A 14,099-nucleotide genomic window follows, 5' to 3' on the forward strand; every position below is an offset into this window, starting at 1 on the left:
CAGCAGCGTGGAGGAAGGAGCGTGCAGCTCTTCTAGACTTCTACAGGAGTTGATTCAAAATTGAGCTCGCGCGAATAGAATGTGCGCGTCCGGTGTGCGATACCTGTGAGTTGTTCTAGACATGGCGCGGCGCTGCGCTTCTCGTTCGGTGTGCGACCCCCTTTAGAAAGCGTTGTACTTTAATTGAATCCCGCGATAGACTGAGTGGATGGCAGCTCAGAAATATTCTAACAAATTTGCACAGTGATTAACTAGAATAATTAAAAATGCTACTTAATAACAAAAAGGTTACAACCCCTGTAATATAATAGGTACAACTATAATTAAATCACACCGAAATATTGGGTGAAAAAATAAACTGTCATTTGATGGCACTATTTTTTCAAATGAAAAACAAAATCCTTTGGCCTGGCCCAATATTTGATGTCTTGATTCTGATTTTCGATGTCGGGACTTTCAAGTTGCCTTATAAATAAGGTTAACATGGGTAGCATTATTAGAGGGTAGCAAAATGTGATTGTTGCAGCTGTTGTGGCAATACTATATATTTTTTTTATATTCTATTTTTATAATCATAATTTTATGAGTACATGTTGACTTTAGTACAATGACAATTAATGCATCAGGCTAATAAAAGTTACACTAACCTGCAAAGTAGCTTTTTTTAAACATTGCTGGAAAGGTACACGACACATTAGTAGTTCATGACTCCATTCAAGTTTGATTCAAGTTTAAATAATAACCAGAGATGACTCAATTGTTCAGACAACTCGACAAAGTCCATGAAACAATCCAGTGACTCCTGTATTGCATTTCATCCAATTCGCGAACTGGGTGAACTGATTCATTAGTGAGAACTGCACAAATGGAGAGTTTTGTTATACGTTCGGTTTCGTGTGCAGACAGCAAGGACAAATGGAAGTGTTTCACTCTTATCAGAAACAATTCACATGCTCTTTACCTGCTGCTCCTTTTGGCTCTGGCACGTGCATAAAATGCCTCATAGGACTTTGGTTTGAGCTCGAGAGCTTTGGTGGCAAACTCCTCAGCCATGCCAAAATCCTGTCAAGAACAAATGTGAAAGGAAGAAGATGCGTGACAAAAAGAAGGGACAGCGGGGGAAAATGGGAACTAATCAAGTTTTCAGCAAGTTCAACTCTGTCTTAATTAGACCCATGAGATTGATTAGTGCACTCATGGCAGCACTGTTGCATTCTGGTACTGATGCGTGCATACCAAGGCTGGATGTACTTGCTCACATTCTACCTCAGTCCCTCTTTCTGCTCTCATGCATGAATCTGTAATCAGGAGTCTCTCGTTGAAATTCCGTCCTTGAGTCTGAGGTCAGAGATTCAATGAGGAGCCATAACTGTCAGCCCTAATGATGCACTTTAAATGTTTAATGGTGGAAGATCCTATTAAAATAACCATTAGAACTTCAGGATGCATGTGTAATTAGGAAACACGTAGCAGGACACATAGTGACTCTCTCTCTCTCTCACACTCACATAATCTGCCTCCTAATTGCACTCAAAACACTTCTATATACAGCCTGTGAAGCTCTTCTCCTCAACCTAGACAAACCATTACAATTATCCTGGAGAAGATGAGCGTGTATGTGATCTATATAAAATGCCTATAGCCATTTGTTTGTTAATACACAGAGATATATTGGCATCCAACATTTGTTAGTGATGTTATCGAAGCCTTTAACCTCTATCCACTGAAGTTGTGCATATACTCATGTGACATACGTTGGTTTTGCGGCGGCAGCGGGACAGGTTGAGATAGAGGGAAACCCGGAGCTCCCTGAATGCCTTCAGGTCTTCCCCGAAACCTTCCCTTGGAAACTTCCTCAGTGCATACTGATACCTCTGAGCAGCTTCCTTCATCTTTCCTTTCTGAGAACGAAGGAGAGAACGAACACGTGGAGAAAAGGGACAAAGTCATGAAAATGTTAAATTTACCATAGTTATTATTGTTCATGTAGTATTTGTTGTAAGAACATAGTAACTACAGGTAAAACCACAAATGGCTCTTCAATACAATGGTTTGATCAATGTAATTGTGGTTTCCGTAAAGCAAACTATGGCATGTGTTAGAGCTACTTTTTAGTTCTACTCAAAACCCTTGGTACCCCGAGGGATGCTAGTTGTTGGCAGTGACAGACCTTATAAAGCAGGTTTCCCTCCTCCATGAGTCTCTGCAGAAGTATGATGAGGATGTCCGGTTTGGAGGTGGCCATGGCCCAGGCAGCGTTACCTTCAAGAGATAAAGAGACATCAGTCCTGACAGTCAATAACACACAGAACGATTCAGAGAAGAGAGACTTTCCTAATGCTTGTACCTGATCGCTCATAAGGAGATGTTCTGTAGCCTTTAGCAGTGAAAGTGACAGCAGTACAGAAAGAAAAAAGAGAAAGCGTAAAGAATAAATGCAAGGAAAAAACTCAAGAAGAATAGATGTGTGCTGAAATTGGGAAGGAATACACACTACCATCAAAAGTTTGGGGTCGGTATGATTTTTTAAAATGAAAGCCTCCATACTCTCCTGTATTTATTTGATCAAAAATACAAAAAAAAAAACATTTTTCTATTTTAAAATATTTTAAAATGTAATTTATTTCTGTGATGGCAAAGCTGAATTTTCAGCAGCCATTACTTCACAGCAATTACTCTAGAGTCACATGATCCTTCAGAAATCATTCTGGTTTCATGGTATGCTGGTTTCATATTATTATCAATGTTCAAAACAGTTGTGCTGATTAGTATTTTGGTGGAAACCATTTTTTCAGGATTCTTTGACAAATAGAAAGTTCAAAAGAATTTGATCAATTCGATGGGTCCTTGGTGAATAAAAGTATTCATTTCTTTAAAACAGAAATCATACAGTCCTTTTTAACAGTAGTGTATATATTGAAAAAATTAAGTTAAGCAATAAGGTTTGAAAACTATATCCACAATATAGCGCAGCCTCGAGTGCCTCTTATAGATCAATTGCTACATAATACAAATAAAAAAAATGTACTAAATCATTATATTTATAAAGCAAATGTGCCATCCTTCCATTAGAATATGTAATTCCTAGCATGTAATCTGCAGCTAATAGAGAAACTAGGCAAACTTGTGACTATATCATGCATTTGAAGACAGCTGGAATGATATATCAACCAATCAGCATTCAGGACTCGAATAACTTGGGTTATTATGCTGAAATATGTTAAAACTGCTACTTCAAGAGCTACTTCAGGCTAACTTTAAGAGAACTACAGTAACTAAAGGGTCAAACTATTCATTGGCAGACTTTCTAAAACAGCAAACCTCTTGTGATGGTTTGGATGCGAGCATGAGATCTAAAAAAAAAAAAAAAAAAAAAAATGGAAACTAGATATTTTTGCTTGTCCTGCAGTATTACTTGTATACCAAGGGGAAATGAGCATGCAAAAAAAAGTGCTAACCTCTATATTGCTCCCTTCTAGTGGCTAACTGGAAATCTCTGCTAATGCTAATTTAAAGCATGGGTTATTTTTCAGTGGTTATGGAGATTTTTCTTTCCTTAGATCCACACAGGAGCTTTTCTGAACCATGTCTAGTGTGTAGACAAGACAAATCACACCACAACGTCATTAAAATGCGTCTGGCAAAGTCATTGCCATCATCAACCTCAGACTGGTAGAGACAGTCGCCGTTTCAGATGTAATTAGATGTTTTTAAACTGGAGGGGGAATTTGTTCTCCTAAGGTTTGCACTCTGTGACTTTGGGTAGAAAGCCGAGTGGACTTCGCTATAAAAGTCTTTGCCCTGTCGCAGAGCGTGAATGACAGTCTCATACATCACCAGCGTCCTACTTAACTGTGGGCTAACCGTCCTGCACGGCTCTGCTGCGAATATGGCCTGGTTTCAATTGCATTTAGGACTCGGCAAAGGAACACTGTGCTTTTACTATCCGAGAAAAGGGGAGAACAAATGGAACTCACCACATTCTAGATTTAGAATGGAAAAAACCCTCTGGAGAACCTGACTGTGGCGATCTAGATTCTAGAGGACGGCACTTGAACCCATGAGAGATATGAATAATGTGTGTCATGATGTTCTGAGGTGAGACTCACCCAGTTTAGCCCCTTTCTTCAGCAGAGTGACCACGACTGAGGTGTTTCTGCTACCGATGGCCCGGTCCAGGGGTCTCATGCCGCTGTAGTCCATGTGTTCGATCGCCGCTCCACACTCGACCAGGTAATGCACCTGAATACAGATAATTCCGATATGGACACGGCATAATACTGAGACACAAGCGTCCCGAGAGATCATCTCAGCTTACTATGTCTGCGTCTCCGTAGAAAGCAGCAAGGTCCAGCGGGGTACGACCATGCTTATCCGTGTGGTCAATCTGAGCTCCCCTCTCCACTAGAAACTCCACCACTTTCTTCTGCCCTTTCAAACATGCCCACCCGAGCGGGGTCAGACCTTCTTTATCCACTGTTGTCAGACATGCTCCTACAATAAAAACACACTCATTATGGACTTTATTTGACAGAATTATGCCAGTTTTGTCACAGAAAATGTAGTGGTACAGCATATAACCCTGTAAATGTGTTGTACAAAAACAGCAAAAACACATCATAGTTCAACAAGGAGAGAAGCTCACACACATAATCGTGGAAAACGAGACGCCAAAGACAAAACGTTTTTTTTAGATTTACCTCGTCATCAGTGTTGTAACCACGTTTTGTCATTGTATTTGACCTCTAATTAGCGTTAAAAAAAATTGCGTTTCTACGATTATGTGTGGGAGCTCCTCTCTTTGTTGAACTTTTGTTGAGTATCATATTTCATACTTTTATGGCCCATATATATAGGATATGGAAAAGGAGCTTATACCCTTTATTTTTATTCAGAGGGCCAAACTGAACAAAAAATGTTTGGTGCAGTTGCTGATATTAAATTCTGATAGTTTGTAATGTACATCAGTGAGATCATTATAACAGTATAGCAGACTACGTACATAAAATGCATACGGTAAGTATCAGTTGTCACTCTTTATCTCAAAATATATAATGCAATGCAATACAATGGTGATTGAGAGATCTGTTGTATTATATTTAATACTTACATTTTAACAACATAAAAAAAAAAAAATGGTGAATGGATAAATCCTAAGAAAACCTGGTAAGTGTTCATCTTGAAATATTACTGATAATACAGACATTATTTTTACGTTTACTTTATAAAAAGCAGTACAAATTTCACACCAAAAAGACAAGTGTACCACAACCTGAAGGTGGGTATTTTTACAATTATACTAAAAGACTTTTTACTTGCTAAAAGTTAAGTTTTTCAGCAAAATTTTTATCAAGTTGATCATTTAGAGGCCTTTGAAATTTGATACAGTAGGCTTTATAGGGTTATGGTTACGATCACTGACCCTGTGAGAGCAGGAAGTCCACAGTCTCCAGGTGTCCCTCACTTGCGGCCACCATCAGCAGAGAGCGTCCATGTTTATCACTGCAATTCACGTCTGCGCCACGCTGCAGAAACAACTCTGCTATCTGGAAGAGAGAGAGAGAGAAGGAAAGAAATTTAATAGAGAGATATCAATGTAAAATCTGACAGAAGTCTGAAGTTTTTGTTTTTCTGTGTAATAAAGTGTCTTACCTGTGTGTGTCCATGTCGCACTGCATTAAAGACAGGTGCCACCCCTCTGCGGTTAGGCTGTGTTACACTGGCAGCTTGATCCAGCAGGAACACACACCCCTCTAGTTTGCCCCGGCCAGCAGCAGCGGTTAGAGCTGGAGAAGATATGCATGCTCATAATGATGATCTATGCAGTACAGCAGACGCTGCCATCCTGGGAAACTATTGCTGCATTCGAACATGCCTACTTCCCAATCCCTACTATATCGTGTGCGAAAACCAGTCCAAAAGTGTAGTATGTTCAAAATTATGACTTAACTACTTCCTCTAATTTTCTGGAGGATGGATTCGATGGACACTTTACTATCCCATGAAGCCACAGTGACAGGAGAGGGGTTGTGAAGGTAAGTAAAGTGATGAAACGGACACTGGTAGGTCATGTGACAGTGACAACATGGCGGATGTAGTGTCCGAATTTGTTTCATATTACGCATGTTGTTATGTAGACAATTTTTTTTGATCAATGAGTTTTACGTTTACATTCATGCATTAGCAGACACTTTTATCCAAAGCGACTTACATTGTATTCAAGGTATACATTTGATCAGTTCAAGCATTCCCTGGTAATAGAAACCATGACCTTGGCGTTGCGAAAAAATACTTTTTTAACAGCCGTGTAGCAAGTTTCAAACCAAATGTAGTACATATTAGACAGTATGAGATTTCAGATGCAGCTTAATAGCTATGCTTTTCTAAATCTTGAAATACTGCATTTAATGACAAAGCTTACATGTAAATTATGCATAGCACAATGTCTTATATGTAATGTTTTACACACTGACATTCTTTTTTTTTCTTTTCTTTTTTTTTTACAGTAAAAATAAGATGACAAAAATGCAGTGTAATGTAGTTTATTTACAAACCTGTTTCACCCCACAAAGTATCATGACCATCAATCTGCACTGAAAAATCCTCATTGTTCAATGCAAGCATTCTTTTTACCACCTGTAAAACATATCAATAAGATAATGATGATTTAAGATAGTGTGTCAAATTAAGGAGCTGAGTGGGTGCGGCTTTGGTTCCTTTGTGTTTTTTAGCCTAGCTTTACTTCAGGAATAGCACTTAATCACAATATCTCTCATTCTAAATTTCTTTATATAAAAAGTTAAAAACAATAGACAATAGTCTATAGTATGTCTATTTTAGTAACTAAATGAGAAAATGTGTGTTTGTTGTGTGTATGTGTGGTAGGGGGAGCATCCTGTGTGTGTGTGATGTGTGTATTTAGCACCTGTGTGTGTCCCATGCTGGAGGCAGCGATCAGCGCCTGCTGCAGTGCCTTGTTCTTCAGGTCTGAACTCCACTCCTGCTCCAGAAGATACTGCACAATCTCAGCATGACCCCGCAGAGCAGCGTGAACCAGTGCACACTGACCGCTCTTATCAGCATGATCCACCTTACACATATAACACACAGGTATAGTTACTTACAAAACTACACTGAAAAAAAACACACATTATCAAGGGGATACTGATCAATATTAATCACATAATTTATTAAATGCATTTCTTAGTTTTTTGAGAAGTCATTATCACTCTGTATCATTATTGACAATTTCATGGTTAATGGATGAGCAGCAAAGTTCCTGCAGTTTATCAGTAATGCTTGCAGGAGTTAAACAATCTGAAACACCTTGTACACTATACAGTACACTGTGCAAAAAAATAAAAAAAAATAAAAGACAAATGTAACAATATAAACTTTTCACAGTTTAAAAACAGCAGAGTTGTTTATATAACCAAAAATGACTGAGGTCTGTTTTTCTGTTGTTTTCAGTTTGACTGACTTGCACACTTAAAGGAACACTCCGACTTTTTGGGACTTTAGCCTATTCACCTTATCCCCCAGAGTTAGATAAGTCCATACATACCTTTTTCATCTCCGTGCGTGCTATAAGTCTGTTTGACGCACCCACCGCTAGCCTAGCTTAGCACAAAGACTGGATGTAAATGGTTGCAGCTAGCATACTAATCCAAATAAGTGACAAAATAACGCAAACATTTTCCTATTTACATGTTGTGATTTGTATAGTCACAGAGTGTACAAAAAACAAAGTCACATGAGACACAGACATATTTTAACCGTATAAATACTGGGAACTATATTCTCTGAAGGCGAAGCACTGCTACTTGGGCGGAGTGATAACCGCAGCACCTGAGACGTACCGTACCCAAGGGGGTAATCCATCGACCGGAAGTTGAAGCCGGCCGGGTGCCGCCATGTTGTAGCAGAACTTCACTTGCGTTAGCATTTCCATTGACTCCCAGTCATTTTGGCGTCACTTTGACAGCGAATAACTTTACATCTGAGGCGTTTAAAGACTCCATTTGTCCATTATTTATTTCTAAAGAAACACGACAATGTATAAAGGGCTCCATTACCTTCTATGTTACATTATGGCCCCGTAGAAACAGATTTAGTAAAAATAGGCTAACGATTGCGTCATAACCACTCGACTCTCTGTCGCGCTGTACAGAAATTACCGTACAGACAGGAGGAGAAGCTCGCAGGCAATCGGGGGGACGTCCCGTCAAGGGAGAAGCCCATAGATAATGAGTCCATAAAAGCAACGGAATACTTACTCCTGCTCACTCACGCCAAATAACTCTTTGCTCAAGTTCCCCGTCTCTGCAAGATTAACATTGGCAGTTTTCACGCACAGCTACTAGAAGATTAACGTCTGTCAGACAGGTTGCTCACGTCATCAAGCTTAGTTTGAGTCGGTCTGAGTCTGCGCGTCAGGAACGGAAGTTCTCAAAAATCGCTAAAAGTGGGCTTCAACTGTCTCAACTGAGTTCCAATGAGATCGCTCTGTCCATTTCTTTTACTGTCTATGACCGTACCCAAACTCTGAACGAACTCTCTGCTCCTCACCACGGCGCGTCTCAGGTGCTGCGGTTATCACTCCGCCCAAGTAGCAGTGCTTCGCCTTCAGAGAATATAGTTCCCAGTATTTATACGGTTAAAATATGTCTGTGTCTCATGTGACTTTGTTTTTTGTACACTCTGTGACTATACAAATCACAACATGTAAATAGGAAAATGTTTGCGCTATTTTGTCACTTATTTGGATTAGTATGCTAGCTGCAACCATTTACATCCAGTCTTTGTGCTAAGCTAGGCTAGCGGTGGGTGCGTCAAACAGACTTACAGCACGCAGGGAGATGAAAAAGGTATGTATGAACTTATCTAACTCTGGGGGATAAGGTGAATAGGCTAAAGTCCCAAAAAGTCGGAGTGTTCCTTTAAGTATTTAAAGTTAATGAGCACCGCAACATTTATTCCCTGTCTCACTGTTAGAATGTTTTGGCTCTAACTATAAGATTTCCTATTTTCATAGAAATTAATTTTTCTCTACTTTAAAGTGGCGTTACAAACAGGTTCTCCAGGAACTCCACATCTGCTCTCTGTTCCAGTGAAATAAAACAAAATAAAATTCAACCAAATGAGCACCCCATTTCTGATATTCAATTACTGATATGCAGTAGCAATCTTGCTTGCTTTATTAAAAGTGCACATATAATGTATTCTGTATATGTATTTCTTGTTTGATTAATTATTTTATTCCATTTATTAGGTTTTTTTGCATATATGTGTATATAGTACTATGACAAACTAGGTAATTGTGGTATTTGGGGGGAATGGGTCATAATATCTTGGCTAGGACAACAAAATCACCAATACTTTTAGGGTATCTCCACCTGCCAATTCAACCCTGAATATCTTTTACTGTGTATTAAATGGGATCGACTGACCTTTGCCCCTTTTTTGCATAATAAGGTGACAAGTGGCAGATGTCCAGCAGCTGAGGCATAACAGAGGGAGGTCATGCCGTTCTCCGACTGCCCATCCACTGGCGCCCCACACTCCAGGAGCAAAGCAGTCATCTCCAGGTGGCCCAGGTGAGACTGCACACACAGCACTGGTGCACTGTTTAAAACCTCAGTACGGTAACACACACTCGCTCCTCCCAGGATCAGCAACCGGGACACCTGGGGACGCAGGTAAGACTGGTTTTAACACAAGAAATTAAGTAACTGTCTCAATTATTACCCGTCTGAGGGCTTCACAGACTGGTCACTTAAAGGTTCTCTAAGCGATCCTGGGTGACGTCACTTCTTGTTGACGTTCGAACTATTGTCAAACAAAACGGAGGCTAGCTAGACCCTCCCTCCTCCTCATCCGCACACTAACCCCCCAAACCACACCCCCAAACCCTTCTTGTCGGTCATTGGCTGGAACAGTTTGTTATGTTTTGGGGAGCGGGTCGCTGCAGTTTGCTTTTGGTGCTGTTTGTGAAGCATGGGCTGTCTACAGAGATCGCGTTTCTTTACAGTGTGTTCAGGGGACAGGCAGCCAGCGGATAGTGAGGAGATGTTTGCTGTATGTGACAAAAAATGTTTTGGCCTAAAAAACACATGACATCGCTTAGAGCACCTTTAATATTCAGTAATATTAATGATTTGATTTGACTGCACTGACACTATTAGAGGAGAACAAAAGTTGAACTGAATTGAGCTGGATGTTGACTGCTTTATACTGTTAATAAACTGAACTGAATCAACTTTGAACTGACGTGAAGTGAATAACAACACTATTATCTAAACTACACTACTACTGTAGGTGCTTATATCTGAACTTATTTCATAATTGATGAACTTTACACAATTACTGAACTGAATCAACACTGAACTAACTTGAGCTGAAAAATTACACTATTGTCTTTCTCACAATTTACAATCTCTATTTTGATTTCTCAACCTTGATTTCAGTATTCAGACTTTTACAGTTTACAATCCATGGCTTCAATCTACATCCTCAAACTACAATCTTCAGTCTTAAATAACTACATCTGCAGTCTACAGACTTCATTTAAAATCTACAGCTTCAACCTAAATGTATAGCTTCAATCCAGTCTGTATCAGCTTCAACCTAGTATGCCTTTATGCATATCTTCAATTTACAGCTTCAATCTATAATCTACAGACCCAATCTACAGCCTCAATGTATAGCTTCAATATACAGCATATATCTGTAAATCAACAGATTTAATGTATAGCCTCAATCTGCAATCTATGGGTTGAATTTATAGCCTCAATCTATAGGGTTAATCTACAGCATTAATTTATAATATATAGCTTCAATTTACAATCTACTGTGCAATATAAAGACTAGAATGTTTTGATTCAATCCACATGCTATATTTACGATCAACAGATGCAAGCACATATCTTCACTCTAGTATGCCTTAATATTAGATATAGATTGAGACATACTAGATTGAAGCTGATTATTTGCTTGCATCTGTAGATTGTAGATAGAGGCTGTGGGTTGAGGCTATACATTTTATTCACAATCCCTCTACAGTTTCCGGTCCAGCTTTCGAATATCCATTTTAAATTACTCAATGAATGTCATGTCTAAACATAAAACCAAACCACAAAACTCTGAAAAAGAGGTATTTATACACAAATATATTGTATCTGTTCAAACATGCTAATTGTTTATTTCACTTTCATTTAACAGTGGAAGGCATGAAGTCATACTCGCTAATCGATGAATGAATGAATGCAACCTGGCTCCATTACTTTTTTTTTATGTGGATATGGACAGTGTGGTAATGGAGGCTTGATTAAGATGCTGGATGAAGCAGGAACACATTAAAAGCAAAGGAAGCAGAATTGCATTTATTTATACAAACACAGCAGGAAATAATGAGAAGCTCTCCAGCCAAATGACTGTCAAGGACGCTGGTGCGCACACATGGGCTCAGAGTGACGCTCGTTTCATTAAAACTCCGTAGGAGACGAAATTACAGGGACAGCGGAGTCTAGACTGCAATTAACATATAATAGATTTAATAAATAAATGTAGTCATTACGTAAGGCATTTTTCAGTAAGCCTCAGCACTAATTACTATGTTCTACGTGACTTATGAAATCTCGTTCACTGTGGATGACTCAGAGCTCTGTAAGGCTATAGCTCTTCTTGTGCGGTTGAATGCGTCAGCCGCGATAATTGTTGGAGCCTTGTTCTACAATTCAGGAGCTCAAAACAGTTGTTCATTTTTATTTTTTACTCAAGATTGACGCTGCTTTTTATAAGTGATGGTCTCATTGGCACATTGAGTACAAGAATGCGTGTGGTTTTTTTTGTGCGTCTTTGTGTATGCATATCCTCAAACCTTGACGTTGGGTGTGTACAGGTTTCTGAGGGAGGAAAGAGCTGCAGATAGGCTGTCTGTACTGTAGCTGATCCACAAGGCCTGCAGAACACTTGACGAAACCCCTGTTCTCTTACTGTGACCCTGAGGACAGACATGAAGAGGCAGGAAGAGTTCAAATGGAGATCCCATCACTTAAACACACACAGAGAAGGATTTTGAGTATCTGTGTTCGTTACCTTGAATATGTGAGCTTTAAGAATGTGGTGGCCCAGCTCCATGGTTTGTTGGCGGTTGAGTTTTCCCTCTTGACGTGAAAGCATGAAGGCCATCAGAGCGTGGCCACTTCTGTTTACCAACATCAATAATTCATCAGAAGTCATAATGAACACCATCATCCTGATTCATCATATAAGTGATTCACATATTTCCTTCCATTCTGATCAACTCTAAATCAAGGATGTAACCTTGATGTCTTGAACGTTGGGGGAATCCATTTTTGTGGCGGATAACCAATATATACAGTATATATATATTTGTTATAACATACCAATATATATATATATATATAAAGGAAGTAGATATAAATAATATATACAAAAATAGATAATATTTGCTCACAATATCTCTTATTTACATGCCTTAAATGGCATGTTTCTTGTTTCGTCGCATTCTGTTATGCAACGATTCAGCCTATATTTTCAATTCAAAGCAGTTCAATTTGACATCACTGAATATGTTGTTCATTTAACATTTCTATCGTAAACAGCTGTCAAATATCTTTCACCATTAAATCCTGAAGCTCTGCGCAGGAATTCATGTTTGGTCCCTGTGAAGAGTAAAGCCTGTCGTCTTTGATTTGATTGGCTATTTCAATCATTTTGACATTGATGAGCACTGTTAGACAGCTGAGGCGGACCAGGTTAAAAAAGTAAGTTAACATTTTGAGGTGGAGTCAATATTTGTATCCGTTTCTGTAACAATCTCAAAATTATTCGTATCTGTATTCAGATCAAACTAAATGGGCGTAAAAGTTCGTAAAATTACTTAAGACCATTACGTCTATGGTTAAATGTATATCTGTTCCGTTCATAGTTACTATTTTTACAAATATGCCTTGTATAACTCAAAAATAATTATTTTTTAATATAATTATAACATTTATTTAAATAGCCTATTTTCTAATCATCTGAGCTGATAGCCGTATAGGCAGTGGGCGACCCGAGTTCGATTCCCTGCTTGGAAACCTTTCCTGATAAATAAATATTAAAATATCTTCTAAATACTTTCTGACAATACTAAATGTTAAATAAAAGGACAAAAAAAATGTTTTTCCCCCCTGAGTTATGTCAGGACATTCATCCACAACCTTAAATAAATAGAGTAGGACTTGGCCATTTCTAATCATCGGGGGTGTCATGTTCCCCTCATCTAAATGGCCTATACAGATCGCAGTCCATGAACTTTTCTTTTTATGAGTCCATGTTTGAACCGTGTTAAGTGGGTCACTCTTCAGTTTATAACAGTGATGGAGCTACTGATGCGTTTCTAAATGAGAACACTGAGCAATGTGTGTGTGTTTAGGTGGACAGATAATTGAAGAGTCTACTTAATGAAAGAGAACTACACTAAAGTAATTTCATGTTCAAAGGCTACACACACTCAAATTTGAGTTACTCCCTTTCTGAACTCAATTAAACAGAAAAAAATCCACATGATAGATGACTGATCTGTACTTCACATGCTTTGCTATGTGGTTGCTAAGGTGTTCAGACTAGTTGTAACACAATGCTATGAAGCTTCGAATGTGTTTGGAGTAGCTTTAGTGGTGTGATGTTTTTACCCAAACCAGATACGCGTAAGCCCTTCCCCATAGCTGATTCTAAAGATTTCATTGGTCATGTTAATCACAGTGCTGACTGCCTAAACAATTCCGTATCCTTAACCTTTAGTATAGCATTCATCCTGATAGATAGAATTATCATTTGTTGCAATCTGATCCATCCATGATTTTTCAGAATTCTGAACTCTTCATGACAGGTGGCTGTGTGATTGAGTTTACCAGTGAAATTGGCTGTGGGATAAGATTTATATTTAACAGGTTTGGGGAAAACAAATAACATATTTTAATGCATTGCAATTCACTTGCTAGGATCCCTGGCTTATGAATTGGTATACTAATTGGGCCACTGGTGAGGACCCTGGATCATTAAACATTGGGACACAGATGACTCTAGCCCCA

At 38.8% G+C, this 14,099-nt stretch overlaps 1 protein-coding gene across 5 annotated transcripts in view; it reads right to left on the reverse strand.

Annotated features, from left to right (window-relative positions):
* tanc1a (tetratricopeptide repeat, ankyrin repeat and coiled-coil containing 1a) overlaps window positions 1-14,099 on the reverse strand; it is an 87,719-nt gene that overhangs the window by 3,191 nt on the left and 70,429 nt on the right. For 3 of the 5 annotated variants that reach the window (XM_056266811.1, XM_056266809.1, XM_056266813.1), the window contains 13 exons: window positions 12,097-12,205; window positions 11,879-12,001; window positions 9,450-9,686; window positions 6,926-7,090; window positions 6,555-6,636; window positions 5,653-5,786; window positions 5,423-5,546; window positions 4,319-4,494; window positions 4,110-4,242; window positions 2,348-2,377; window positions 2,171-2,262; window positions 1,755-1,901; window positions 962-1,062 (listed from right to left, as the gene is read on the reverse strand). In XM_056266811.1, coding sequence (XP_056122786.1) covers window positions 962-1,062; window positions 1,755-1,901; window positions 2,171-2,262; window positions 2,348-2,377; window positions 4,110-4,242; window positions 4,319-4,494; window positions 5,423-5,546; window positions 5,653-5,786; window positions 6,555-6,636; window positions 6,926-7,090; window positions 9,450-9,686; window positions 11,879-12,001; window positions 12,097-12,205 — 1,653 coding nt within the window. The remainder of the gene's footprint in view (window positions 1-961; window positions 1,063-1,754; window positions 1,902-2,170; window positions 2,263-2,347; window positions 2,378-4,109; window positions 4,243-4,318; window positions 4,495-5,422; window positions 5,547-5,652; window positions 5,787-6,554; window positions 6,637-6,925; window positions 7,091-9,449; window positions 9,687-11,878; window positions 12,002-12,096; window positions 12,206-14,099) is intronic. The other 2 variants (XM_056266812.1, XM_056266810.1) reach the window with 1 other exon arrangement.

Source organism: Rhinichthys klamathensis, unplaced genomic scaffold (assembly GCF_029890125.1).
Source record: "Rhinichthys klamathensis goyatoka isolate OS25496 unplaced genomic scaffold, OSU_Roscu_1.1 h1tg000254l_1, whole genome shotgun sequence".
Lineage (NCBI taxonomy): Eukaryota > Metazoa > Chordata > Actinopteri > Cypriniformes > Leuciscidae > Rhinichthys > Rhinichthys klamathensis.